At 28.4% G+C, this 27,190-nt stretch overlaps 3 protein-coding genes across 4 annotated transcripts in view; 2 read left to right on the top strand and 1 right to left on the bottom strand.

The window, feature by feature from the left end:
• The first annotated feature begins 282 nt into the window (after positions 1 to 282).
• On the top strand, positions 283 to 3,070 carry LOC103568460 (corrinoid adenosyltransferase MMAB). The gene is made up of 3 exons (XM_008545324.2): positions 283 to 446; positions 527 to 884; positions 2,830 to 3,070. The coding sequence occupies exons 1-3, from the start codon at positions 370 to 372 to the stop codon at positions 3,043 to 3,045; spliced, it is 651 nt and encodes a 216-aa protein (XP_008543546.1). The 5' UTR covers positions 283 to 369; the 3' UTR covers positions 3,046 to 3,070.
• Positions 3,071 to 3,289: 219 nt separating this feature from the next.
• LOC103568459 (ribosome maturation protein SBDS) lies at positions 3,290 to 5,398 on the bottom strand. The gene is made up of 2 exons (XM_008545323.3): positions 5,256 to 5,398; positions 3,290 to 4,009 (listed from the first exon to the last, which is right to left on the bottom strand). Exons 1-2 carry the CDS (start codon positions 5,384 to 5,386, stop codon positions 3,382 to 3,384), a joined length of 759 nt encoding a protein of 252 aa, XP_008543545.1. The 5' UTR covers positions 5,387 to 5,398; the 3' UTR covers positions 3,290 to 3,381.
• Positions 5,399 to 5,674: 276 nt separating this feature from the next.
• LOC103568457 (serine-rich adhesin for platelets) overlaps positions 5,675 to 27,190 on the top strand; it is a 47,835-nt gene continuing 26,319 nt past the window's right edge. The window contains exons 1-4 of one of the 2 annotated variants that reach the window (XM_008545321.3): positions 5,675 to 5,908; positions 7,443 to 7,495; positions 14,355 to 14,514; positions 24,857 to 25,035. In XM_008545321.3, the coding sequence (XP_008543543.1) occupies positions 5,852 to 5,908; positions 7,443 to 7,495; positions 14,355 to 14,514; positions 24,857 to 25,035 (449 nt within the window). In that variant the 5' untranslated portion in view covers positions 5,675 to 5,851. Of the gene's footprint in view, positions 5,909 to 7,442; positions 7,496 to 10,005; positions 10,513 to 14,354; positions 14,515 to 24,856; positions 25,036 to 27,190 lie in introns of those variants that run through there. The other variant, XM_008545322.3, reaches the window with a different exon arrangement.

The raw sequence follows: 27,190 nt of genomic DNA on the forward strand, positions 1-27,190 counted from the left end.
ATTTTTATCAGATAAAAATCACGTAGACTCTCAATGAAGAAATGGTGGTCTTTCCACTTTTTGATTCAGAGAAAGCTTTAATTGAATTAAATTGTCACTAATTAATGTCTTGCTAATAATTGGGTCTGTTAATTTAATTATATGTCTTATAATAATTTAATTAATTAAATACAAAGAAGAAGGGATGACGATTGAGTATTTTTCGCGCTATATTAAATAAATTATTTGAATGAAATTTAAATGATAGCAAATAATATTTAAAAATTCAGTCGATAAAATAGATTTGAAGAGGATAAAGAAAGGTGACGTAAAAACGTGAGATTTAGTCATTAATAAAAATAATATAAATAAATATAAAGTATATAAATAATGGAATTAATAAAACATTCGTGGAAAAGATATTTATTTTTATATAATCCACACTTGAATCCATTAATAAAACAGCGGTAAGTTTGTTGGAGTGAGTATATAACCTAGATAAACAAAATAATTCATTATTGATTATGAAATTTAATAATATTTATAGATTAAACAATATAAATCTTCATAAAGCATTTATATCAAGGGATATAAGTTCATTAACAAATAAAAATGACAAGTTGATGGAAGATGATGTCATATTTAATGCGATAGGTGTAACTGATGAATTGTCTTCGTTCATTGGACTTGCACGTGAGTTTGCTTGTGAAACGACAGTTCAACATCCTTATGTTGATAAATTAAAGCGAGTGCAGATGATATTATTTGATATCAACAATGCGATTACCAAAATACAAAAATCAAATAAAGTTAACTCTTTCAAAATAAAACATACCCAAGATCTTGAAGAGTGGATTACTGAGTATGCTAATCAGTTACCTCCACCAGAAGATTATATTATACCGGTAATTATTTTATTGTTGTTGTAATTGTATATTTAAATTTATTTTAGCGCGTGAATTTTGGAAAATTTCAATTATTTAATTATAAACATAATCTGGAAGTTAAATGATACTGAAAGTAGCAGAGATTAAAAAATTATTTATTTTAATTAAATAAATAAAATACTTGTAGGAAAAACTTTATAAAATCTTTTTCTGTGAATTATAAAAATTTTTGTTTACTTACAACTAATTAGTTGATAAAAATTTTTGACGTCTGTTACTTTTAATATCATGAAGTTAACAGACAATCAACAATTTTTTTCACCAAATAAATATGATACTGAAATTAGCCACAATCTTGAAGTTAGCAGACAATTAATAATTATTGAACTACTTTTTTTTAAACAAATCAATTACAAAAAAGAGAAATTAAAAATATGCACATGTAGAAAATTTAAAAAATTGTAAGTGCAATTTTTAAAATATTTTTTTTTTTTATAATCTGTCGTTCTGAAAATATTCTCAAGATTATTAGATGTTGGCTAACTTCAATATCATAAATTAGCCAATGTCTAATAACATTTTGATTTTTTTTAAATGATAAACTATAAAGTAAAAAAATATTTTAAAAAATTGCACTTGTAGTCTTGTAAATTTTCTACATGTGCATATTTTTAGTTTTTTTTTTCTTCAAATTTAATTGTTTAAAAAAAAAGTCAAAAAAATTTCAATTGGCTGTTAACTTCAGGATCCTTAATGAATTAAAAAAGAAAAATAAATAAAAATAAAAATATGGACATGAAGAAAATTGAAAAAAATCTAGGTGGAATCTTTTTTAATTTTTTTTTTTTCTAATAACTTGTTATTTTTAAAAAATTATCAGACATTGGCTACTTTATTCTATTAGTAAGTGATCCGGAAGTTAACAGACAGTCAAGAATTTTTGGATTTTTTCACTAAATGAATTAAAAAAAAAAGAAAACTAAAATATGCATATGCAGAAAATTAAAAAAACTCTCAGTGGAATTTTTTAAAAATAATTATAAGTGTAAATGTAACTGACAATCAGTGGTAATTTTAAAAATTTTGAAATAAATAAATAAAATTTAAGTCGAATAAAAATTAAAAAATGCGTACTTAGATCAATGAAAAATCAGTACCCAGGTAGCACACTTGCCTTTGTGACATCTATAAGATATCAGTTTTTAGAATACTTTTTGACTTGTCGATAAGGCATCAATATGTTAACAAAACGATCAGAAATTAATGTTACCGAAAAAATACCTACTTAAAAGACTTGAAACAAGTGACGACAAAAATAAATTACAAATACTGGTAAAAGTCATCTAAACGACTTTTCAATTGACACGAGACAGGAAAAACAACACAACTCGTTTCTGTCTCTGGAACCAACATTTGCATGTCGTATTCATACCAAAAAAGATGACTCTGAGACAAAGAAAAACAATAGTCTTGTCTTTTTAAAAGACATCTTAAGTTGACTCTTTGCAACTTGGGTAGTAAAATAAAATTTTTAAAAAATGCGCTTTTAAAAAATTTTCTAATTAATAAGTACATTTTTTATAAATATTTTAAAAATTATTTACTCTATTTATTTATAATTTTAAATTTGTCTGATGTCTGCTACATTCACATTCGTGACAAAAATGTAATTTAAAAATATTTTTTTCATCTAAAAATCCATTCCACATCTACTATATGTATAATTCTGAAAATTAATAATAGTATCTGAAAATCGCACAGAATCATACTAAAAAATCCTAAGTCACACAATTTGCTAATTACAACGTCGATTTATAAATTGTCTCTGCTACATTCACACTCATTAATAATTAATCATTTGAAAAAATCCAAAAATTATCAGACGTCGGCTAACTGCAGTATCATTTACAAACTGTTACATTTTAATAAAATAATATTTAAATTTACAATTTTATTTATATAGGGAGGTGGAAAAGCATCAGCATCTCTTCATGTAGCGCGAACAATATGCAAACGTGCTGAAAGAAGTATAACGCCGCTAGTTTATAAAGGATTTTTAGATAAAGAAGCTCAAAATTATTTAAATCGTCTCTCGGAATTTTTATTCACCGTATCACGTATTGCTGCTAAATGTGATCAACGCACCGAGAGTATTTATATACCACCCGCCGAAGCTTAAGACAAATAAAAAAAATATAAAATTACCAATTAAGTCTTTATATTTATTTCTATTTTTTTTTTAACCACTTTAATCTACACTAGTATCAGACGCTCGAGATTAAAAGACTAGAGATTTTTTATCAAACATACCGTCAATTACGAATCATAAACCAATTAAATGTATCATTAATTCTATTGATTAAGTTTATAAAATTAATTATAAATAAAAGTATTTATTAATTAGTGTCAATAATTTATTATTATTATAAATGAGCAGTAAATTAATCAATAAGATTCTGTATAAAATATTTATTATTTAAATCAAATACAAATCTCTCCGTTAGACATTCAGTACTCAATCCAACTTTTTATCCCCTTCTGTGACTTCCTTGAGATCCAGCAGCTCGACGGTACCCGCGCTTTTAGCCTCAGCTCTCACCAGCTTGTCAATCTCTCGGTACTGACCAGGATCAATAAGACACGTCAAGTTCAAGCTCCCGTCTTCCCATCCCTCGTTCTCGACTTCGCTCATCAGTGGGCCCATTTTTTCCCTCAGTTTCTTAGCGTTCTTACTGTGAATTATAACGCGCACTCGCATTCGCGATCGTTCCAAAGGCAAAACTTCCTTAAGCTTTGGAATTAACTCCAGCGCTTGCTGCTTTGAGTTATGGTTTGGATTCACTGAAAAATGAACATCTTTCATCGCCTTCTCAATCATCGAAACCGGGTACGGGCGTTTGGTATCAGGATTTACACACTTGTCGGTAATTATCGTAGCAATGTCTTTGAAACTTGAATCCAATGCTGAATGACGTTCTTTATCAGACACTTGAAGTTCTCCTTTAGATAAAATTTCTTTGCAAATCTCTGTCTGATTGTCGTTACCAAAGGCTGCAATCAAATCTTCTTTCTTCGCAACTTGACCTTTTGAGACATTTGAAAATACTGTATGTGTCTGTAAAACTTCATCAATATCTTTTTCTCTAGAATAAATAAAATAAATAAATAGACCAATAATTACTGATTACAAGGTATCAAATATCTGGTACCATTTAATCATCATAAAAAAAATAAAAAAAAATAAATTATTTGCAACAAATTACGTGATACTAAAGACAAGCGACGTCTAATAATTTTTTGATGTTTTTTAAATGATAAATTATAAAAAAAAAAAAAAAAAAAAATGTCACCTGTAGTTTTTTAAATTTTCTACATGTGCATTTTATTTATTTTTTTTTTTTAATTGATTTGTTGAAAAAAATCCAAAAATTAATTATTGTCTGCTAATTTCGGGATGAGTGTAAATGCAGCGAAGAAATTAAAATTTATAAGTGAATAGAGTAAATAATTAAAGAAATAATTCATATAAAATATGCATTGATTAATTTTTTTAATTTTTTAAATGCGCATTTTTTTCAAATTTAATTTTTTTAATTATTTACTCTATATATTAATAACTTTAAATACGTCTGATGTCCGCTACCTTCACTCATAATTTCAGGATCACACAAATTACGACTCAACCATCGCATTCATATGAGTATAAATTTTTTAGGTTTAATTAAATAAATGGAGATCAACGTGGATGCTCTATTCATAGAACAAAATACTAAATTTATTGATCTACATCTGCCAGACAAAATCTAGTGAATAAAAAAATTTAATGATCCTGAAATTAGCAGACAATTAACAATTTTTGATTTTATTTTTTTTCAACAAATCAATTGCAAAAAAAAAAAAAATCAAAATATGCACATGTAGAAAATTTTAAAAACTACAGGTGCAATTTTTGAAATACTTTTTTTTGTTATAATTCATCGTTTAAAAAAATCTAAATATTATTAGACATCGGATAACTTCAATTTCGCGAAATAAGCAGATAATTAACGATTTTTGATCTTTTTTCTCTCAACAAATCATTTAAAAAAAAAAAGCTAAACTAAAAATATGCACATGCAGAAAATTAAAAAAACTATAGGTGTAATGTTTTAGACCATTTTTTTGTATACTCCATTTAAAAAAAAATCAAAAAACGATTAAACGTCGGCTAACTTCAGTATCATAAAATTTATTTCTGTAAATTTTATTAAATTGGTGGAGTTGTGATTGGATTAAAATATTTGTTGACATAAAATGTGATGGCAGAGTCGATCCAGGAGTTGTGCGCACTTATGACGGAGATGCAAATGTGTAATTAATAAATTAAATAAATAAATAAATTCAACTTACAAATTATTACGCCATGAAATGACTTTATTTCTGTAACAAGCGATTTCAAAACGTTTCCCAGTTTTTTTCATTCTAACAACGGCGACATTTGTTAATCTTATTTGATTCGTCGGTGTGAAAATTTTCGACATGACGACAATGGAAAATATTTCGTAAATTTAAATTAAATAACAAATTATTTAAAGTGACAGCTATAGTTTATTTAAATAAATTATTTAATAAATAAATTTAAATGAGTGTATTTATTTTAGCTGGTACATATTATTGGTTAGCACGTTTTAGTAAAAACAATTGACGACGTAATGCGCAGTTTGAATATCCTTTGAATCCTACTGCGCATCTCTAGCGGGAGAATTTTAAAAATAGTTAGCGCGCATGCGCGTTATCTGTCAGCTGGCGGACTCTAACGAGAGAATTGAAAGTTACGGATCCAATGAAAGATGGACGTTGGAGACGTGATGCCGTTTGACGTCCGCGAAATATGATAATTTTATTAGTCCTGACGTTTAAATTATCCTGACGTAAGTTAATTTTAGTGCGATAAATATTCGCGCTTAAAATATATTGTGATTACTGTCAAAGTGGATAATAAAGTTATGGCTTTGGTGACAGTGCAACGCTCGCCGAGTGTCTCCAGCTCGCCCCAGAGCTCTGTAAGTTTAAATATTTATTTAATAATAAATTTAACATCCCATAATTATTTCAGATCTAATCTCCGCTTCCTTGACAGACAATAGTCTCCTATTAAAATAATTAAATTTTTAAAAAGAACCGGGAGCTTTAAATCTCACCAGGTGTTTTGACAAAGGATGCCAACTTGTTTCGCGCTCAGGTTTTATTCGAAACAAAGGCCTATTCCTTTTCTGGTTTTATTGATTTTTTTAATCGACTTGTTGACAGTGACTTGCTATTAATTATTATTATTATTATTATAGATTTATTAAATTGTGAGATAAATTTTAAATAATTATTAACAACCGGCCGGTTCAAAGGCGCCATCAGGAATGTCATAATTTTTTTTTTTTATAAACCGACGCCCCAAACAAAAATCCTTTTATTTTTATTATTATTTTTACTTTTAAATTTAACGTATTTTACATTCGCGGAAAAGGGAGATTCTAATATTGGAACTCTACACCGTATATATTTATAAAATATATATATTTAAATCAGTTAAATAAATATATGTTATAAACAAAATAAAACAAAGACAGAAATAAATAAATATTGATAACTTGGCAGGCATAAATAATTATTAATGCCAAGTATCATTAAAATTAAATTTGTTAAAAAATAATATATAAATAAATATGTCTCATTATACAAATAATGAAATATTTTATTTAAATTAATTTAAATAAAATAAAACTGTTAAATGTCTGTTATTTGAAAACGCATGTTGTTTTTTTTACAAATGACGTAATTATTGTTTGGCGTTGTCTCAAGTTAAATCTACGAGACAATTTCTAGTATGTAACACTCGTTTGTACACATTAAACATATGAGTACGTTAAAATTGCGCACGAGCATAGTAAACTTTTTTATCTTTGTCTTTTTTTAATTCTTCTTGTTCTTGGTCTTGTTTTTTAAATCAGTTTGCGCTTAACGCTATTGGATCTATCGACGATACTAATTTATTTTAATTACATTTGTGTATTCAATTAACAAATAATTATTCGCTACGTAATAAACCGAGTCATGTTTTGTGATAATGAAAAAAAAAATAAAATAAAATTTTAGTGACAGATAATTTTTTTTTTATAGAAAATGTTTATTAGTTTTTATTTAAATTTAAATTGTCATTGAAGGACAATGATTTTATTGAGAAATAATTATGTGATGGTTTATCTTTTACCGAGTCCAGATGTTTCATGTTTACATTCTTGTCATCATCTAAATAATTATAATAATAATAATTATGATAGATATGTAGGGTGTCGACGGGTACGTCGGTCACATACGATCCAACTGAGATACAGTTTGGAAATAAATGTAAAATAATTTTTTATATAAATTATTTTTAGTTAATTATTAATGATTGAGAGCTAATTGAATCCAGGTTGATTTAAAATTGTCTTTAACCTAGTAGGATATTTATAATCCGTTCAATCGTCGTAACTTTTTGACCTACTTATATCTATATATTTATATATTTTATTTAATGTTTGGTTTTTTTTATTCTTCAAGGATTCTGGAGCTGGAGCGCCTACTGATGAAGAGGATGCTCGTGGTTGTAAAAGGTGAGTTTTTATTTTTTGTTTAAATTTAATATTCGTAAAATGTAAATTTTTATTTTTTAAATGAAGTAAAGGCCCCTATAACTGCTCAGTAGTATTAATCGCTCACTTTAACTGTTCAAAACGTTTTTTTATAATTTTTAAAAACAAAAATTTCAACTAAAAAAATTGTTATTGATGAATTATTTGTGAATTTGAATATATTTAAGTGTGATGCATCAAATTATTTTATAATAGATTATAAATTTGAATTAAGTGACTGTTTTCAAAATCGCGCTTAGCCGGGCATTTTTTACTTTAACGTTCATTCGTTAGATTAAATTTAGGTTTCGTCAAATTTTATAAGAATTGTTATAACTTTCTTATCAAATACATTTTTAAAATTTATGAAATTTTATATTATAAAAGAATAAAGTAGTATAATTTATAAATTATGTTCTAAATCAATAAACTTATCATAGTTTAATTGAGATTGTTTTTGAGCGACTATAGGGCCATGTGTTGGTCGAGTAATGGTACATGACAACTTTTAGTGAGCGACTATGGGTACACTCAAAATTTAATTTAAAAAATTAATAATTAATTATCGACCTTAATCTTCAAACTAAAATTTTATTCTAATACTCGAAACTTCAAAAAATAGCTATAAAAAAAATATGGTTTTTCATGTTATTTATTAATTTATATTGAGTGATTTAATCTCATTCCAATGAAAAATGAGCGGGTATAGGGGCTTTTACCTTATCACTTAAAAAAGGCGCGTTTTTTTAAAATTTCAAATTATAAATTATTGTAATTATTTTAATTTATCCTTCAAATAATAAAGAAATTTAACCATTTACTTATTATAAAATTGAGCAAAAAAATTTTTCAGGTGATTTTAAAAGAAATCATGAGTGTGAATGTAGCAGACATCAGACAAATTTAAAATTATTATTGAATAGAGTTAATAATTAATAAAAATAAAATTAAAAAAATTGCAAATTTAAAAATTTTAAAAATTAACAAGTGCATTTTTTATAAACATCATTTTTAAAATTATTTACTTTATTTATTTATAGTTTAAAATTTTTCTGATGTCTGGTACATTCACATTCGTAAAAAAATTATTAAGTGAATTGTAATTAATTTCTGCTTTGCAAATAATTGCTGTATAAATATTTATTCTTTTAAATTAAAAACATTTTACTATAGAATTTACGAAAATAATTTTTTAAAAATAATATACATTGTTATTTTAAACTTGAAATATTTATTTTCTTCCATTTCTTTGTTAATTTTAATTTTCTTTTTTTGTTTTCAAAAATAGATTGAAACAACTAGTATAATAAACTAAATTGATCTGTAGATTCAAAGAGAAAGTATCTATTAATGTTGATAACTTAAAAAGTGGCAGTTAAAATAAATAATTTTATCATTATTGTAATTTAAATTCAGTAAAGAAATAGTCATTATATTTGTCGATTTAACTCTTTTAAATAATCACTCGAATCAAAGATGCATGAATAAATTATTTTATTAAATAACCCAATGTAGCTTTCTATTCTCTATAATTTATAAAAAAAAAACTAAATATTTATAGATAATAATGAGTAATTACAAGGTAAGCTAAACTGAAAAAAAAAATCTTACTTGTAATGGATCATTATCTATTGACAAGGCTAAAATTATTAAAAATATCTGATAATGATAGTGCTATTTAATTAGCGTCATGTCTTGATGATGATTCACTCACATCAATGTCTCCTTTTAATGCCTGATTATACTCTCAAACGTCAATCGCTTTGTACGTCACGGTATGCCTTCTTAAACCACCGCATAATATCTTAAAAGTTAACTCTTTAAACTAGCTAATAAGTGCTACGAGAAAACTCTAGTGCAAAAAGTATAAGAAGTAAGTTATGTCCACACCAGATTTTTAAAAACTCGACAAAAGCGAAAGTCCAATTACTCGGTTATTATAATAGTCATTACCGTACACTTTTTATCTCTCCAACATTTAATACTTTTTTATTTTACCTCTTATGTATATTGGATTTTTAAATACCCGATTAATTTTATTTTTAAAAAGCCAATGAACTCCCGCTAAACATTTTATCCAAATTCGCGAAACCGTTATCTTTTTAATCTTTTACTCACTTCCTCATTCTTTTTCGGTCTTGTTATTATTATTTTTTTTTTTGACTCATCGGTCATCAGTTTCCTTGTACTCAAATACCGTCTCACTGATTTAAAGGTCAATTACCCCAATAATAATAACAATAACAATTAGAATAACAGTGACCTGGTCAATAATTATCACTGGTATCTTATGTTTTACAAGCTCTCATATATAGATATATTTTTTAAGGGGGGTTGTACAGTTGTTTGTATTATATTATTGTATATTCATATATATTTGTATGTAGTCTTACAGACCGACTGGCTGGTTGGTTAAAACTTCTCCCTCCATTTTATACAATACAACTTTAGATCTGGGTATACCAGTTCTTCGTCTTTAGCCTTTTCCCTTCGTCATCAGTCGTCTTGCAACGTTCGCTTTGTACACATATATTATTATTCATATTCATTTAGTCTAAAACACAAAATATACAGTAATTACTCCAATTATATTTTTTATTTCACTTTCCTCAGTGATTTCATTAATAAAAATATTAATTAGTACATTATGTGATTAATTGAAAATATTTTGTGTCAAGTTGTCAGTTTTAAAAAATATGTGCTCCATTTAAAGTGTTTTGTATATTTATTAAATTAATCTTCACTCTTGGATGTATAAAAAGAGCTATTGGATCTTAAGTAATTACGCGTGTTGATGTTAAAATAGTTAAAAGTTATCTGTTAAGATAGTGATGCAACGCAAAAAAAAATGGTTGCATTGAAATTAAATATTTTATATTTATCGTTACTATGGATGTTATCAGTTAATTGAAATTGGATCAAATGGTTTTTCAAAACATCATGAGGAATCCCGGATTCCTTTTTGAACACGCAAGACATGGATACATTCAATATATTAGGTAACTTTTTTTTATCAATAAATAAATATTTTTATTCATTATTTATTTTATGTAATTATGTTGCAATTCTATAAACGAGTTTCATAAAATTATTGCAGTGTTAATTTAAATTATACAATTTTTTTTTATGCGAACAGGTTTAAAAGTTAAATTATTTACTTAAAAAATAAAAAATTGCTGATTTGAATTTTTGTGTCAGTAATAAAAAAGAATTTTTTATAAACGAGTGTGAATGTAGCGGAAGACAAATTTAAAGTTATTAATAAATAGAAGAAACAATTAAAAAAAAAATATTTCGAAAAAATGTACTTATTAATTTTTTAATTTTTTAAATGCGCATTTTTAAAAATTTTATTTTATTAATCATTTACTCTATTTATTTATAATTTAAAATTTATCTGTCTGCTAGATTCACACACATTCTTATAAGATACGTTCAATAAAAAAAAAGTCAGTGTTACCAATATATTTACATTTTATTTGCGTATTTAACATGAAAAAGGGGTTAGGAAAAGATCTAATTGAGTTGGTAACCCTTTTTTATGGTAATCTGGCGGCTTTTAGTAGAGAAATAGGTTAGGGAGATTTTTTTTATTTAATTTTGTTTGTACATTTGAATTGAAAAGGGATTCAAGTTTAATTTTAATTATGTTGGTCTTTTTTTAATGCTAATGCAGTGATTTTTACTGAAGAATTGGATCGAGAAGGATTTTTTATAGAATTTATTTATGGATTTAGATTGCGAGAGAGCGTTTTATTGAAATGAGTATAAAAAATTGAAGTAATAAAATAAATTATAGAGAAAATAGATAAAAAAAAATTTGAATGAATAAAAAAAAAAGAATTATTGTAAAAAAAAAAAGATATTGGTTATTCTGAAATCACAAACTACTTTCGCTATGACCTTCTACGGTTGGGTAAACCTCTAGTGTAATATAAAGCATATCCGTTTGAGGATCTTTGAATTTAACGATTCGGTCTATATATATATATATATATATATATATATATATATATTCTACATTACGTTGTCCCAAAGTTAGGGATTCTGAATGTCAGGCCATAAGATTCCGAGTAGATTTCGCCTGGACCCTTGCGAAATTGTTGATTTTTATTACAGTCCGAAAGGCAGCCGTTGAAATTTCGGTCTATTTAATTTTTATAAAGAATATAAACTCGCAGACAATGGGAGTAAAAAAGATATTTTGTTCTTTTGGCGGTGATTTAACCCTAATTTTTCGCAACTTTCTCTGGAGTCTGATCCCTTATTCATCGTAGCCACGTGCCTGTGACAGTATCTTAGTCTGGTTTTACGAGAGATCGACATTAAGGGAAGGTCGTAGCCTTGTTTCCTTTGTTCCTCCGCATAGGAACGCACAGTATAATATAACACGAGAGAAAGAGACGTGGGGCAAAAGCAAGATTAGAGAGATGAAGTGGAGACCTTGAGCTCAATTTTCCCTGGAGAATAGTCTGCTAATTTTCAAGAGAATGCCATCTATCCATTACTTTTTTTTATTTTTAAAATGTATAATAATAACAACCGGCTTTTTATACTCATTCGTTAGTTTTTTTCCTCTCTTCATTAGTTACAAATTATGAATTTTTATAGCTCACTGAGTACTCAGCACTTGTCAGTGCAAATTCAGCTGGATTTTAAACCATTTAAATTTATTTAACATTTCAAAATTATAAAAGAGGGACTAATATCTCCATATTTAAGAATCCAGCTGTATATAATTTTAACAACCATACAGATTCCTACCATACGTTTTTTTAGCTTTTAAATTCACAGCTCGAGATATCTTTTAAACTTGTTTTGTACCTTCTTCTATATACACACATATATACTTTATAGTATACATATATTAACCTGGACAATTTTTTTTTATTATATTTTTATAGGTACAAGTATAAGAAACGAGTCTCAACACACACGTGAGTGGTTGTGTTGGAGAAATAACCGGACATGGTTGCTTGGATACAGAAGCCATAACATCAGAACTATTATACTGAGTTTTATGATCTGCACTAGAGTAAAAAATTTTTATACATGTACATTTATATTTAATATTTATCGGTATTTTTCACTGCAGTCGAATTCACCCAAAAAAGTTTTCATTTTTTAGGATAAAAAAACTGCGAAAAAAATAGAGTTGTTTCGTACAGCGGAATCGTAAACCATTAATTTAACTCACGGGTTTATTTATTCCCTGACAGAGATCTATTGGATCAAGAGACAACGTTTAGGGTGTAGAAAAGCGTTACAGAGTTGAGGGTGTTCGCTTGAGAAAGGGTAGTTTTAGTTGTACGATCGATATGTCTGGTTTGTTCTTTATCTCTTTATTTTTTATTATTTTCTTTTATACAAGTTATTCATGGCTGATGGTGATTGCAAGAGATTGTCTGGGTATCGGGTCCAAGAGATTGCACAATCGCATTAGCGATTGCTCGTCAAGGCGAAAGGATGCATAAACCATACGTAGAACATCGAGTTGCTTTAGAAATAATTTTATCATTTCTTTTTGTATACTAAATCCGTATGGTGGAACTTGAAACGTCAGGATTCCTATTTAATCCGTGCGAATGCATAATGAAGCGGCTTCAAACGAGCAAGGGGATACTTTAAGATCGATAGTGCTTATTGTCTTTTCCGTACTTGCACTCTTACTAGGGTAGTTAAGAATTAAATTTTCTCAGACGCCACATGAAAAGCTTCTTTTTAATGAAAAAATACATGGGGAATTTGGTTTTTTCTTTTTAAGTAAAAAGAACACGTGCCTCAAGATGAAAGTTTATTTTTCGATACAATCGCGTTTTTTTTAAATATCTCATGAAATACGCAGATTAAAGGAAAAAATCATTGAAATAATTTTGTAGGAAATTAAATTCTTGACGAAAAAGGTCATCTTCATTTTTTTTATAGAATCTGTATTTTTGAAGATATTTCAAAAAAATTTTTTTACATCTGATGAATTGTGCGTTTTAAGGATTACAAATTTTGAAAATAACATTTTTCTAAGTATATAGAAACTATAACAAGCATTAATGATTGATATGTTACGAGTTACAAAGTTGTCTATATTGAAGAAAAAACTTTATTTTTAACATTCGTAATCTTTAAAATGCTCAATTGATAAGATCTAAAAAAGTTTTTTTAAAATATCTTTATAAATACGCATTCTATAAAAAAAATGAACATGACCTTTTTTGTCAAAAATTTAATTTTCTACAAAATTGTGGCTATGATTTTTTCCTTTAGTCTGCATATTTCATGAAATATTAAAAAAAACCGCGATTGTATCGAAAAATGAACTTTGATAATCCTGAGGCACGTGTTCTTTTTGCTTAAACAGAAAAAACATAATTCCCCACGCATTTTTTCACTAAAAAGAAACTTTTTATGGGGCGTTTGAAAAAATTTAATTCTTAACGATCACCCAAACTCTTATTTACTCATTTATATGTCAATCCGTCTGTGTATGTCTTTGTTCGTGACATTTTATTAATAAATATCTTGGTTTTAACATTTATAAACACATTGCGATAACTCAACAATAGAAGCTTATCACAAAACACGTGCGTTTTAATGAAAACTTTTATTGTTTTGTTGATTTACGGATTGATAACATGCACAAGTTTGCGAAATCATAATTAAGTTTTAAAATTTTTATAAACTTTGCTTCTGTTAATGTACAGAAATCTGATAAAATCTAAAATATGCAATAAATCCCAGAAAATTTTTTTTTTCGAGACGAGGCTTTGTGATAAATGTCATTTAAATATACAATCGTTTATTGTATTTTATAATTTATTTGTTTTTTTATTCGATACTGTTGTAGTTTAAGCGAGTGTTATTTCGCGGGAAAAGGCGCAGCGTTGGTCCTGCCACCAAATGAACGAGCCAGACCATCACGGCGGGTATCCGCAGCAGGATGTGATATACAGCAGCATCTGCAGTCCATGTTTTACCTGCTCAGACCCGAGGAGACCTTAAAAATGGTGAGTAAATCCAACAGCGCAATATATATCTACTAAGATAACTATTTTTACAGTTACCTTTTAAAATACATACGAGTTTCGTTGTCCGTTCGAGTGTAACAATATAATATTGTTATTATTACTATTATTAATTTTTAATTTTAATTAGTTTTTATTATCTATTAGATGGGATAATCGTAGGTATTACATATTTAATTAGGTTTATACAATAACTAGTTAAACGTCATAATTGTTTCACACGAGTAGCGTAATAACAATGAATCATTTACCTGAGCGTGAACAAAAAGTTGTTGTTATAAGTTTTCTCGGTTACTTTACAGTACCGAGCGCACGATTTGTTATCAAAGAGTTTGGTTTACTTTCTTTGCAATTAGATAATAAATTTATGGGTTATCAGTTGGGTATAACTGGTGTTTTTGGACCTCCGTGTGACTGGAAGGAATTAACGGTAGTCCATAAAAATTTTTACAACCAATTGAAAGAAAAACATGGAATACCATGGAAATTAAATACTTTTGATGTCAACCGGCAGAAAGAAATTTTAGAAAATTATATTAATGGAACTTTTATTTACGTCGCTAGCCCGATGGCTAAAAAAAATTTGCTACAAATAATTGGAAATTCTTATGCTGAATTCATTACTTGTTTGACTGATTTTGGTTTTCGTCAGAACGAAATTTTGGGAACTGATTGCCCTTATCATGAAAACCCAGAAAATAATATTTGCGCTTATGATTATGCTAAAAAAATGTATCAATGGATCATTGAACGTAATATATTTCAAAATTTAGATATGCTATTACCGCATGAAAGAAGTTATAAACTTCCTTTACCAAGAAACCAAAAAAGAAAATAGTTAAGTTCTGATGGCACAATTAAAAGATTTAATGCACTTAAAAATTAGTACTTTGATACTTATGTCGATATATTAAGTATAAAACCTGATTGATAAATAGTTTTATTCCTGCTGTGTGATAATTGACACAAACAGACCGACAAAAGAACATTCAAGAAAATTCAAATTTTGGAAATAAAAATTTAAATTTCGATAAAATCTCAAATTTGGGTAAAATCTCGAAAAGTTTATATTATTTTTAATTTAACATGATACTAAAGTAAGCTGACGTCTAATAATTTTTGGATTTTTTTTTTAATAATAAATACTTTATACATATAAATATTTACATGTGCTTATTTTTCAGTTTTTTCTTTTTTTAAAATTGATTTGTTGGAAAAAAATTCGAAAATTACTAATTGTCTGCTAACTTCAAGACCATAATTTAACGAATCCCTAAGTAAGCACTTCATAATTTTCAAACGAATTACGATTTTTTTTATTTTTATTCAATAAAAAAAAAAGAAGAAAAATTAACTCCTCAAATTATTTACAGTTTATTAATATTATTATTTTCATCATTTAATTAATCAAATTAAGCTTAATTTAGTGCTTCAATACAAATTTACCGTCGAAGAAGCTTCATTTGAGACGCTCCATATCATGAGGGAAATTTCTACACTATTTTGCAAAAAAAAAAATTTTGATATTATAGGGATGGTTCCCATATTGGTATAGGAACTATTTCTATTATATTATGGGAATGGTTCCCATATTGGTATAGGGATGCTTCCCATAATATATATATAGGAACCATCCCTATAGTAATATGGGTACAATTCCTATACCATTATGGAAAACATTCCCATAATACATAAGAAAACTTCCCATAATTTACTTTCCGTGTTCTGTATTTTTCCGTGTAATATTATCAAAAAATTAAAACTTACTTTGTTAGAATAGACAACAGTGCATTAATGTGCAGTCTGTAGTTTGTATTTAGATATTTTATTTCCGAAAAAAACTCAGCCGACAATATCTGATAACCTCCTGTTAAGAAACATTTTTTGAAATTACTGCAACGTTTATTAGAAGATAGAATAATAGCCAATAAAAATGGACGTAATAATAGATTTTAGTGGGTACTTTATTCCAGACAATAAATTTACAATAAAAGAATTCAGTGTAATGAGTTTACTACGTGGTGGATTTAGTACAACACCATCTTACGTCAGCGGAGTCTTTAAATCACCATTTAACTGGAATGAATTACCGGAACACTATAAAATAAGTTATTTTATCGAGTCACAGGATTTCGGAATCGCATGGGATCAGGGCAATCTGGATTACGACATCCACCTTGCGCAGTTAAAAAAGCTGTTAGAAAATGCGACACACATATATGTAAAGGATCCGAAAATAAAATATTTATTAGAAACACAGTTCAGACACCTGTACTCCGGTTGCGAAATTTCGCCTCTTTACAATTTTGGTTATATTCACGAATTCGTGTCAAAAACAGAGTGCGTCTATCACGAAAATCCTAGTCACCATGTATGTACGCTAGATAATGTTAAACAAATGACTAGTTGGTTTATCAGAAGTGACACGGCAAATAAATTGCCTTGTTGTGTGAAAAGGAAATATAGTGAAAAAGACTTATTAAATTCAAATAAACATTTGAAAGTAGACAATTAATTATTTATGACCTTCACTATTTATTTATACAGAATATTATAAAAAAATTGCAATTATTTACGCATGTAAATGTATATAATATAACTAAACATTTATCTTTCACATAGACCGTAAAGTTTTGTCAAGAGAACAATTGAAAACTTATTCACTGTCAGATAATTATTTTGTTGTTACAATGACTAAAGGTGTTGCGTAATGATAAATGAATTGTTGGTATTCAACAGACTATTATTAATATTATTTCATATTTTTCTTATATTATCATTTGATCAAATAAAAAATTTTAATTACAATTTTTTTTTTTTTTCAATCCTTACAATGAATGATTTGTCTTTTATTTGATTTATTGATTAAATAGTTGAATATTAAGTGTAATAAAAAGTTGTTGGTAGTTGATAGTCGGCGGTTTATGTTTGCGCAAGATAACTGTTTACAGTAGTATGTTATATGTATCGAGGCTAAGAGTTTGATCGAAAAAGAAATAAAAATTATACAGCAAAACAAGTAGAGGTTGTTACAATAATTGCTAAATATAGTAACTGTAATAATAAGTAAGGATTGTTATGAAATTTAATAATAACAGAATATAGAAGGACCACACGAGAATTTAAACACACAATGTCGGCAGTTACGAGTTTATTGTGTAACTAGAGACTTGGCGGTTTGCGGGAAAAAATCTTATCCTATCAAATAACGATGGCCTGTTATTTTCTTATAACAAACAACTCATTTTACTTATAAACAATAAATTATACAACAATTTTAAGGCCTTGATTAATAGAATTTTTAGTACCTCTTATTATCTGGATTATATGAAAATTAGATATAAGTATACGGATAAATTATTCTTGTATAAAAGACTATGGTGTCATAGCACACCGTAAAAAATTTTGAGTCCACGGTTTGATGTGAATGATTTGGTGTTAAAATTTTATCCTTTGCTGGTGTGAAAGTTTTACGACGCACGGTGTTAACTTTTGAACCGTGTAAATTAGAACGTTCACACCACCAACGGTGTAAATGTAGTAATTATTTATTTAAAACTCTAGATTACTTCGACAGTAGGCATTTGATTTTTATTTTATAATAATCTACATAAATAATAATAATGATGTACTAGTGCTGCAGATATATATTATTTGAAAATTTTTGACTACAGATTATATTATTGGACAATATTTGAGATATTAACATCGAACGTGGGAAAAAACACTCATATCGTGTTAAAAGTACACGGTTTTTCTATTTCACACCCTTAATTCACACCGTGCAGATTGTGTAAAGGCCTCGTAATTTTTGCAATGTTTATTCCAATTTTCGTCAGATGACCAACATGGTCCGGCATTATTATAATACCATAGCATTTCAAAGAAGAATAATTTCTCCGTGTGTATAAAATGAATTTGAATAGAAATATGATTGAGAATCGGTTTCACTTTGCGACTTTTCTAGTGTAAGTCGACTCATGGTTTTACTTTCATGGCATAAGTTTGGTTTCTTGTATTAGACGATGTGCATAGTTCTGTGACAGGATTATGCTGCGACGACACTTTCACAATAACGGCTAAGGATAACGGTCACAAATATTTAGTTTCTATCATTTAGTATTTAAAATGTGTCGTTTGTTTTTTATGACAGGTGTCAAAGAGAAAATAATTAGCGATGCGTACAGTTATGGTAAAACTAAATAAATATAATTTTTGTTATAAGTTACAATAATAGTAATGATATTCTGACGGATTCACTTTCATTTAAAATAACTGGGATTACATTTAAGTACTTTCACAAGTATCTATAAATAACGTGCTTCTAAATCTTCTCATACAAGTGAATATAATCCTGGATGCTGCTGCTGGTATAGAATAACATTTGTCGTATCGTGATGTCTATTGCACGTGCAGATATCGGTTAGAGACTGTGGCCTCGTTTTTAAACTCTACAGGTACAACATTCTACTTAAACCAACTAAAACTCCAACTCTACCACATATACCATTATAAATCTTTACATACATACATTTATATATATATACATTTATATATATATATACATATATATATATATATATATATATATATATATATATATATATATATACATATATAGATAAATATTAAACCACAAATTCCTCTTTGCCCTTCCATTCCAATCTCTCGTGTTGAGGATAGTCCTCAGTTCTCGCGATCGATACTCGATATTATTTCATGACATTTAGCTGTTTTATGTGCAACATCAACCCACTGGCACAACTACTATACCATCATAACAACAACAACAACAACACTACATATTATTATACCTATTGAGAGATATAATATCTCAAGTTGCCGTTTGCTCCAGGCTTAGCTGTAAACTAGCCTCAAATTAAATATGGAAATGGGGTCATACTATTCGCTAGTTTATTAGCCCGACATCAATAAGAGCACTAACAATAATTACAATAATTATTATAAAATAAAACCAGATAATTAGTTTCTCTGTAAAACAATAAATATATAAAAGTATAAATAAAAATAAAAATAAATGTTGTAAGATTATTTAAAAAGAGGCGTCGACTGGTTCAGGTTCAGGTACCATAAACTTTTTGTCTCAGGTTGATCTCGGATGTTTTCTTATTGGCGAACGCCCGGTTGGACCGGTTGGCCTCAGTCGAACGTTGGACTCTCATCCAGCAAACTCCCGGCTCCTAGATTGCGTACACGGGCGCTCCCTTCTATCTTTTCTCACATGTATAATGTAATATATATATATATATATGTCTACGTCCTTATTGCACTCATCGACTAGTCATGTCTTGGGTTAGTGGTTCGCCATTTGACGCAACTCATCCGCGACTATAAAATGGCTCTTTAAACATGTGGCTTTCCGTGTTAATCAACCGGAGCGGAGTATGCGTAACGCGGCTGCGCTACCACGCGGACTGCACTCATCCAGGTTGCATTAGTGTCTTAAGGGGACGTCCATATGGGTAGCAAACTCAATGTATAACTTGTAACTGAGTTTATAAGTGTAAATGTATTGGTACCGGTTATAACTTAAGAGGCATATCAGGCATGTTGCCTTTGCTTTGCTGCATCTGCAAAAGCCCGGTGAGTCGATAGACCGTCAAGTGAGCGACCAGAGTACCAACCAACACACAACTATCCAATACAATATACATATACACACAAGTTGCGAGTAACCAGCGAGCAAAAGAGCGAACGAGTCAAGAGGAACGACCGTCTGGAGATGTTATCATCCTCCAGACTAACCAACCAGTTGCAGAATGCATATACACACTGGTGTTGTTGTTGTTGGTGATGGTGGTGATGGTGGTGTTGTACTCCAGGTAGAAGCGTCAAAGTTAACCACCACAGTGGTGTAGACTGCCAAGTCATGATCGTGTTACCTCGAGATAAATATTTCTATCAAGAGAGATGTTACCTTAGCAAGCTCTCTTGACATCAATTGTAACTGGCTGGTTGACTGGTCACTGATTTTTCAGCTCATTTTATTCAGAGAAAGACACGTGGGTGTGTTCGCGGAAACACTTCCGTGGTATATGTCTATAACCAATCTAACAGACGATACATACGTTTATATTTATATTTATATGTATATATGTGTGATATTATTATGTAGGCGTAACCTCAATGATCTGACGGAAAATAGGTTTAAAGTTAAATACACACGGCTTTAACAAGTATAGCGTGTGTGGAAATTATTAAATGCATCACAGGTTCAAAAGAGATCATACGATGTACTTGAATGCACATCTATATTTATTCATAAGTTTTTATCACGTTTTGCTTTGTTACTTTTTTTTTAATTTTAACAACGAGTTATGATGGGAAGTAGGTTCTTTTGTCTTTCATTACTTTTTCCCGTCTTTGTAGGATAAGATATAGTCCACTATTTTTATCTGAATAAATTTTATTATATTAATATGATATTTTAATATTTTAGTCGAATTGTGGGCGATCACTTTCTCTACTGTGTAGGAGTTTTGATGCATCATTTTATTATAATTTATCATGAATTAAATATTAAATTCTGTCAATTTTTATGACTAATTTATTGGTTCCAATAAATGAGAAAGTTTGAGTATTAAATATATTAATAATAAATACAATTATTACTATACTTTTGTAGACCAAGTAAGATCATTACGCATTACAATAATGATTTAGTAGGAGTATGTGTGTTAATTCGTTATTTAATGAGCTCAAGTGCTCAAAGGTTACGAGGACGTTGGAGAATCATTGCCACGTTCCGCTTTACTAATTAAACTATAACTTATTCTTGATATTAATTATTGTAAAAATTTCATTCATTAATGGATTTTATTCCCATTTTGGCCAAGTCTCCCGAAATGGGGAATTCAAAGAATATAAGTCGTCCAATAGACGGTCGGGTTGGTTTAATTAATAAGAAAATTTAATTTTATCAATTTTTGATGCCATGCGAAATTTTGTGAACTAAAAATGTTTTCAATTCAATAAACAGTGGCTTATTTTACCCCTCTCTACACAGTTAGAAATTTTGTGTTAAATTCAACTCATTGCGTTTGTGTTGATCTTTAACGTAAATTTTATGTTGGATAATTGAACACAAAATCTTTTATTTTGATAAAAAGTTTGTGTAAATTTAACAGACTTTTCGTGTTAAAATTAACTAATAAATATAAGCACATAACCAAACCAACTCAAGTATACTGATCTAACCTTAGTGCAACTTTTGTCATTTTAGCAAACAATTAATTCGATTTTCAGTGATTTTTCTAAAAAACGTAGCTACGAATTATTCTCCCGTAAAATGAGAATAAAAACATCATTGAACCTGATTATAAAAGTATGAAAGTTATCTATGATTGTATTTGATTGTAAATCAATTATAATCCAAGTTTTCTTGCAAACAATGCTGCTACAATAATTTGCTTGGTTGTAGTAATGAAAAAACGCGCGGGAGTGTTTCGCTAAACAACACAAATTTTGTGTTAATTTTCGAATAACACAAGAATGTCTTACATTACAGATTTTCTAAGAATTTAGTATGAAAAATCTGTTAAAGTAAAATAACAAACGGTTTGTGTTGAACTAACAGCTGTTGAAAATCAAAACAAAAAATTTAACCAAATAATTTATTAACACAAATACACAAAATTTCTGTGTAGTTTGTTACATTTTAAGAGAATTTTTTTTTTTTTCCGAAGACTACATGCGATTTTCTAAGGAACCATTTTTAGAAATGGATTGTAATTTTCGAACTCGTGAAATTCTATTGGATAAATGGTAACATGTAATATAATGATTAAGAGTTTAATTCGTCAAAACGGTTCATTCGATCGTCTCATTCTGTTAAAGATCTAAAATGTAAAGTAATTTTTTCATATTAACTGGTCATTAATTATGAGGCAGAAGTCGTTTGACCAGATATAGAATTTATGATTAACGGTCTGCTGACTGTAAATATTTAATGGAAAACAAATAAAAAAAACCTTTGGGGTCTTGTGAGATCTTATGATAAAATGTAAATAGTCAAAGAATACAATAATTATAATTTTATTATTTGCTGTAAGATGGTTGAAGCAATTGTCGCGTCTGGGGCATTAATTCATTCATTGACATTGTGATGTTATTTGAGTCGGGTTATTATTATATGACATTAATAGTAATTTATACATATGTTGATATTATGGATTGGGAAGCCAAAGTGAGGGTCTTTTAACTCGTTACATTAATTATCTCTATTAATACATCTTGGGATAATTATAACCGTTAAAGGAAACACGAGTAGCATACGCCTTTATTAATTATTTTATAAAAGGAGTTTACTCGTCTCCTTAACCCGCTGCCATTTATGGTATCAGATGTACACTCTCCCATACTTTATTACTCTAACACTGTAAGTTATGATGAGTAGTTGTTTTTGCGTAACTTTATTCATAACATTTGTTGAAATTGAAAGCATCTTACGGCATATATATTATATATATATATTAAATGTACGATTATAGTTACAGTTATGAGTTATAATCCTTAACGTAACTTTCAATGCGGAACTAGGAAATTAAATACATGTGTACGTGCTTATAGATATAAATAATTCTCAAAAGATAAATTTATTTTATGGTCGATTAATGTATATGTTTAGTCATGATCATGAAATTTTTCTTGAGAAAATAAAATTAGATAAAAAGTCGACAAATCAGGAAATCCTGTACGAGTCTAATGAAAGTGAAATATTAAATATAACGAGCAAATATATACATCCTGTCACTTTTTATAATGATGATTATATATTATTAAGTAATTTTTAAGTTGTTATTGTTGTTGTTATTATGTTTTTTATTACACATGAAAATGTGATTAAATCGTAACTACTTTCTGTAAATTACCGAGCGTCTCATTATAAATTATAATTTAATTCGATGTTTTTATTTGATTTTTATATGAAAAATAGTTGACCTGGGACAACAAAACTTTCTGCTGTTTCAAGCTTAGGGAGCTCGAAAATTTTATTGTTTGTGAATTTTTGAGCTCTTTAAGCTCATACATTGCACTGAAAAGAAAACAATTTTGTCCGACGATATTTTTGGAACGAATAAATCGATTCGAATGTTCTTGGTGGCAATCGAAAGAGCTCTCCAAGACTTAGAGCTGATTACTTTTTGAGGTGAATCGGACAAGTGGTTTATGAGTTACACGAAAACAATCTAAAACAAAAAATGTTTTCAATTTTTTTTTATTTTTCGTATAACTCGAAAAATAAAAAAGATCGACTTTAAACTGTAATCAGTTCTAAATCGTAGTGAGCTCTTTTAGTTACCGCTAAAAACGCTCAAATCGGTTGATTTGTGTTAAAGATATCGTCGGAAAAAAAGGTTAACATACACATGGACGTCCATCTAAAAATGGTCAGAATAGTTTCTTAGGACCTCGAAACGTCGAGATCTGATAAAAAATTGATTTTCGAAAATCGAACTGAAACCAATAACTTCCCTTTTTTGAAAATTTTCAATTTCCATCGCGGGAAATTAAAGAACTTAAGCTTGTTTGATTGAATGAAATGATAGAATAATTAAATTTTTTTGTGAAACTTTTTATAGTGACTTCTGCGAGAGAACATCATAAAGGACAAAAAACAAATATATTTTGTGGAGTAATTCATGACAGCAACATAGTTACGAGCTATTTTTAATAAAAATATATACAGCGTCAGCCTCCCTCTGATCCCCTTTCGATGACGCATATGTAAAAAAAAATTTTTTTAGGCACCTTTTGGGGTTTTTCCTACTAAAGGGCACTACAATGATCAAAAAGCGTTAATATTATGTGTTTATTCTTAACAGAAAAAAAATTACGGTCCACTCTTCATAAAAATTCATATACAGTCTCACGTGTTCGCATCTTTCGTCGTCGATTACAAACAAAATTAAATTCTTTCTAGAGTTTTCCTATTTTTTTCTCCTAAAGAACATCTTAAAGAACAAAAAACTCTGATATTGTATGGAGTTATATCTAACAGAAGCAAACCTATATAAGAATTCCGAAACCAATAAGGAGGTTAATAACCACTGATATTAAAATAAAAATTTTTTAAAAAATCAAGTTCATTATATTTAATAAAACAAAACTAGTTTTGAAAACACGGTAGTTCCGTTTAATAGATGATAAATATTTCCATTAAAATGCAAGCTGTGTAGTTTTATTGAAACCCTATTTATCTATAATTATTGACATGTTCAAGGTATATTATTTAAGATAATAATAAAATTACATGATAGATGTTGTATTTAAAATGATGTGTAAATTATTCATCGTTTTGCAGGCCGTGAAGCTGGAGTCCGTGCATCCGGGAAGAACACGTTACTTGGTAGTTGTGTCCTGCAATGGTCGACAGGATGCTGAAGAGAGTTGTCTGCTCGGTATCGACTGTCATGCTAGAGCAACTGTCGGTCTCGTTCTCCGAGTACTGGCTGACACTGCAATAACCCTCGACGGTGACGGGTTTGTATTTTACTATTTTAATCTTATACTTGATACATATTATATTCTCCAGTTCCACTATATTACACAACGTCATATCTTATTATCATTATCACATAAAATTACCATAAATAAACAATTTATTAATTAGCCATCAAATAGCAGAGTCCTCTCGGCTTAAATACTCATATTCAATAATAATAATTAGTAATAATAATTAGTGTAATAATTAAGGGCACATTCGATCCTCATCAAAACTTAATTTATTGGTAATATTTCGCTGGTTCCGCGTACCAGCATCTTCAGATTGAATTCTAGAATACCTAATAAAAAGTAAATTTTTTGAAAAACTCAAAATTAATTGTTTTCATGATACCAGTATCGAAACTTGAAGTTTCAGTGTCTTTGGAGCCAATCAAAACAAACTAATTTCAGTCCAATGCTGCGAATGAATGTTAGCAAATGTGTAAATTGTGAATGCCTTTAGTCAGCGAGCAGAAACAAACTTGTTTCGTCCCTTGGGAACAAACAAATAATGTTTCTGCCCGCTGACTGAAGGCTTTCACAATTTAAATTCTGATAGTTGTCATTTGCTTAACAGTAATTCCAGTCGTCAATTTTATTTACGTAAAATACAGTTTGAACTTTGTAATTGAGTTTTGCAAAAATTAGTGTGAATAATAAATGATATTTATAGTTTCGGCTTAATTATAAATTGCAAATGACAATTTAATAGTTGGTTACATCATGGCTCAAAAATCAACTTATTTCTGGCTGAGTCATGACCTGAAACTATAAGTTTCAGTGCAGATAATCATGACAAATATTGTGTGTAACTCGGGATGAAAGACAATTTCAGACTGCGGGTGATGTCAGCCAACTTCACCCTGGTCTGAAATCGTTTTGTTTCAACCCTCGTCACACAATATGCTATTTAAGGCCATTCTCGGACAGTGTCCCCCACTTTTTTAAAATATTTGATGACTTTCAATTATAATGATCGTATTATATTTTAATAATTCATTATAAAGAAGTTAAAGTATTAATGAAAAAAAGGGCAACGCAGTTACAATCTCGCCCATACATAGCGTCCCCTTTCTGGTTGAATCTCGTAACTGCAAAATTATAATTTTTTCAGAAATCGGTTAAAAGATCTATTCTGTTACACTTACGTTAATGAAAATATTAAAATTTGTCTCTCGAACATTCTGTTATAATTATTAAAAGTTGAAGCTTTTTTTGCGCAATAGCAGTACTAAAGAATGTCTTTCAGTCATTCTTTTAATTATGAAAAAAATTTAGTCACGAAGTTTTAGCCAGAAAGGGGACGATAGGTGCTTACAAAAATTATTTACAGTTAATATTAATCAGGAGTTAAATATAATTTTGAAAATAAATTTCAGTAAAATCTTCATGTCCACATTATAATTCGAAATGTCAAATTTTTTAGACTAAAATTTATTTACCAAAATGTTTTTAGCTCCCAATTGATAACAACTGAGTAATTTTTAAAAAAATCTATACCTCGGTGAAATTTTAACTGCGTTGTCTTTTTTTCAATTAATGCTTTAATTTTCTTGAAATTAATTAATAAAATTTTAATACTCACGGAAAGAATTTTCGTGTGAATATTGCCATGTTATTTATTCTAAAAATTACTCTAAATCAAGTAATCTTGGGCCATTACGACTTTTTACTTTTGAATTAAGAAATTTTACTCTTTCAATGAGTAAAAATCAATCAGATTAATGTTTATTCATACTTACGAGTAAAAATTACACCTAGCGGCTGTCTAAATAAATTCTCTCTAGTTCAATTTTTACTCGTCGGTTATGATAAAAAGTTGATGATTCAATTTATGAAATTTATGTTGAATTACAATAAAAATTACAATGAATAGGCTGAAATTTCTATAATAAATTTAAAAACCATCTAATTGCCTTAGAATATGAGTTAATATAAATATTTTGAAAAAGAATAAAAAAAAAGAAAATTACTCGTATTGTGTTGAAAAAGAGAAGATACAATTTTTTTTTTTAATTTTAAAATAAATATTAAGTTATAAAGAGATACAGAGATCTTCTTTTTTCCAAGCCTACGTGTGTGTGCGTAACATGTCAGTGTCGCGAGCAAAATAAAAGACATTTAATCGAAGCCGATATTAACCGAAGATTAA

The sequence above is a fragment of the Microplitis demolitor genome, chromosome 2 (assembly GCF_026212275.2).
Source record: "Microplitis demolitor isolate Queensland-Clemson2020A chromosome 2, iyMicDemo2.1a, whole genome shotgun sequence".
NCBI lineage: Eukaryota > Metazoa > Arthropoda > Insecta > Hymenoptera > Braconidae > Microplitis > Microplitis demolitor.

Excerpts from the sequence above, each read along its gene's own strand:
- LOC103568459 (XM_008545323.3), bottom strand. The coding sequence starts at position 5,386 with ATGTCGAAAATTTTCACACCGACGAATCAAATAAGATTAACAAATGTC. Across the intron at positions 4,010-5,255 it reads ATTTCATGGCGTAATAATTT|AGAAAAAGATATTGATGAAG; the intron begins GTAAGTTGAATT and ends TATTTATTCTAG.
- LOC103568460 (XM_008545324.2), top strand. The coding sequence starts at position 370 with ATGGAATTAATAAAACATTCGTGGAAAAGATATTTATTTTTATATAAT. Across the intron at positions 447-526 it reads AATCCATTAATAAAACAGCG|ATTAAACAATATAAATCTTC; the intron begins GTAAGTTTGTTG and ends TAATATTTATAG. Across the intron at positions 885-2,829 it reads CAGAAGATTATATTATACCG|GGAGGTGGAAAAGCATCAGC; the intron begins GTAATTATTTTA and ends TTATTTATATAG.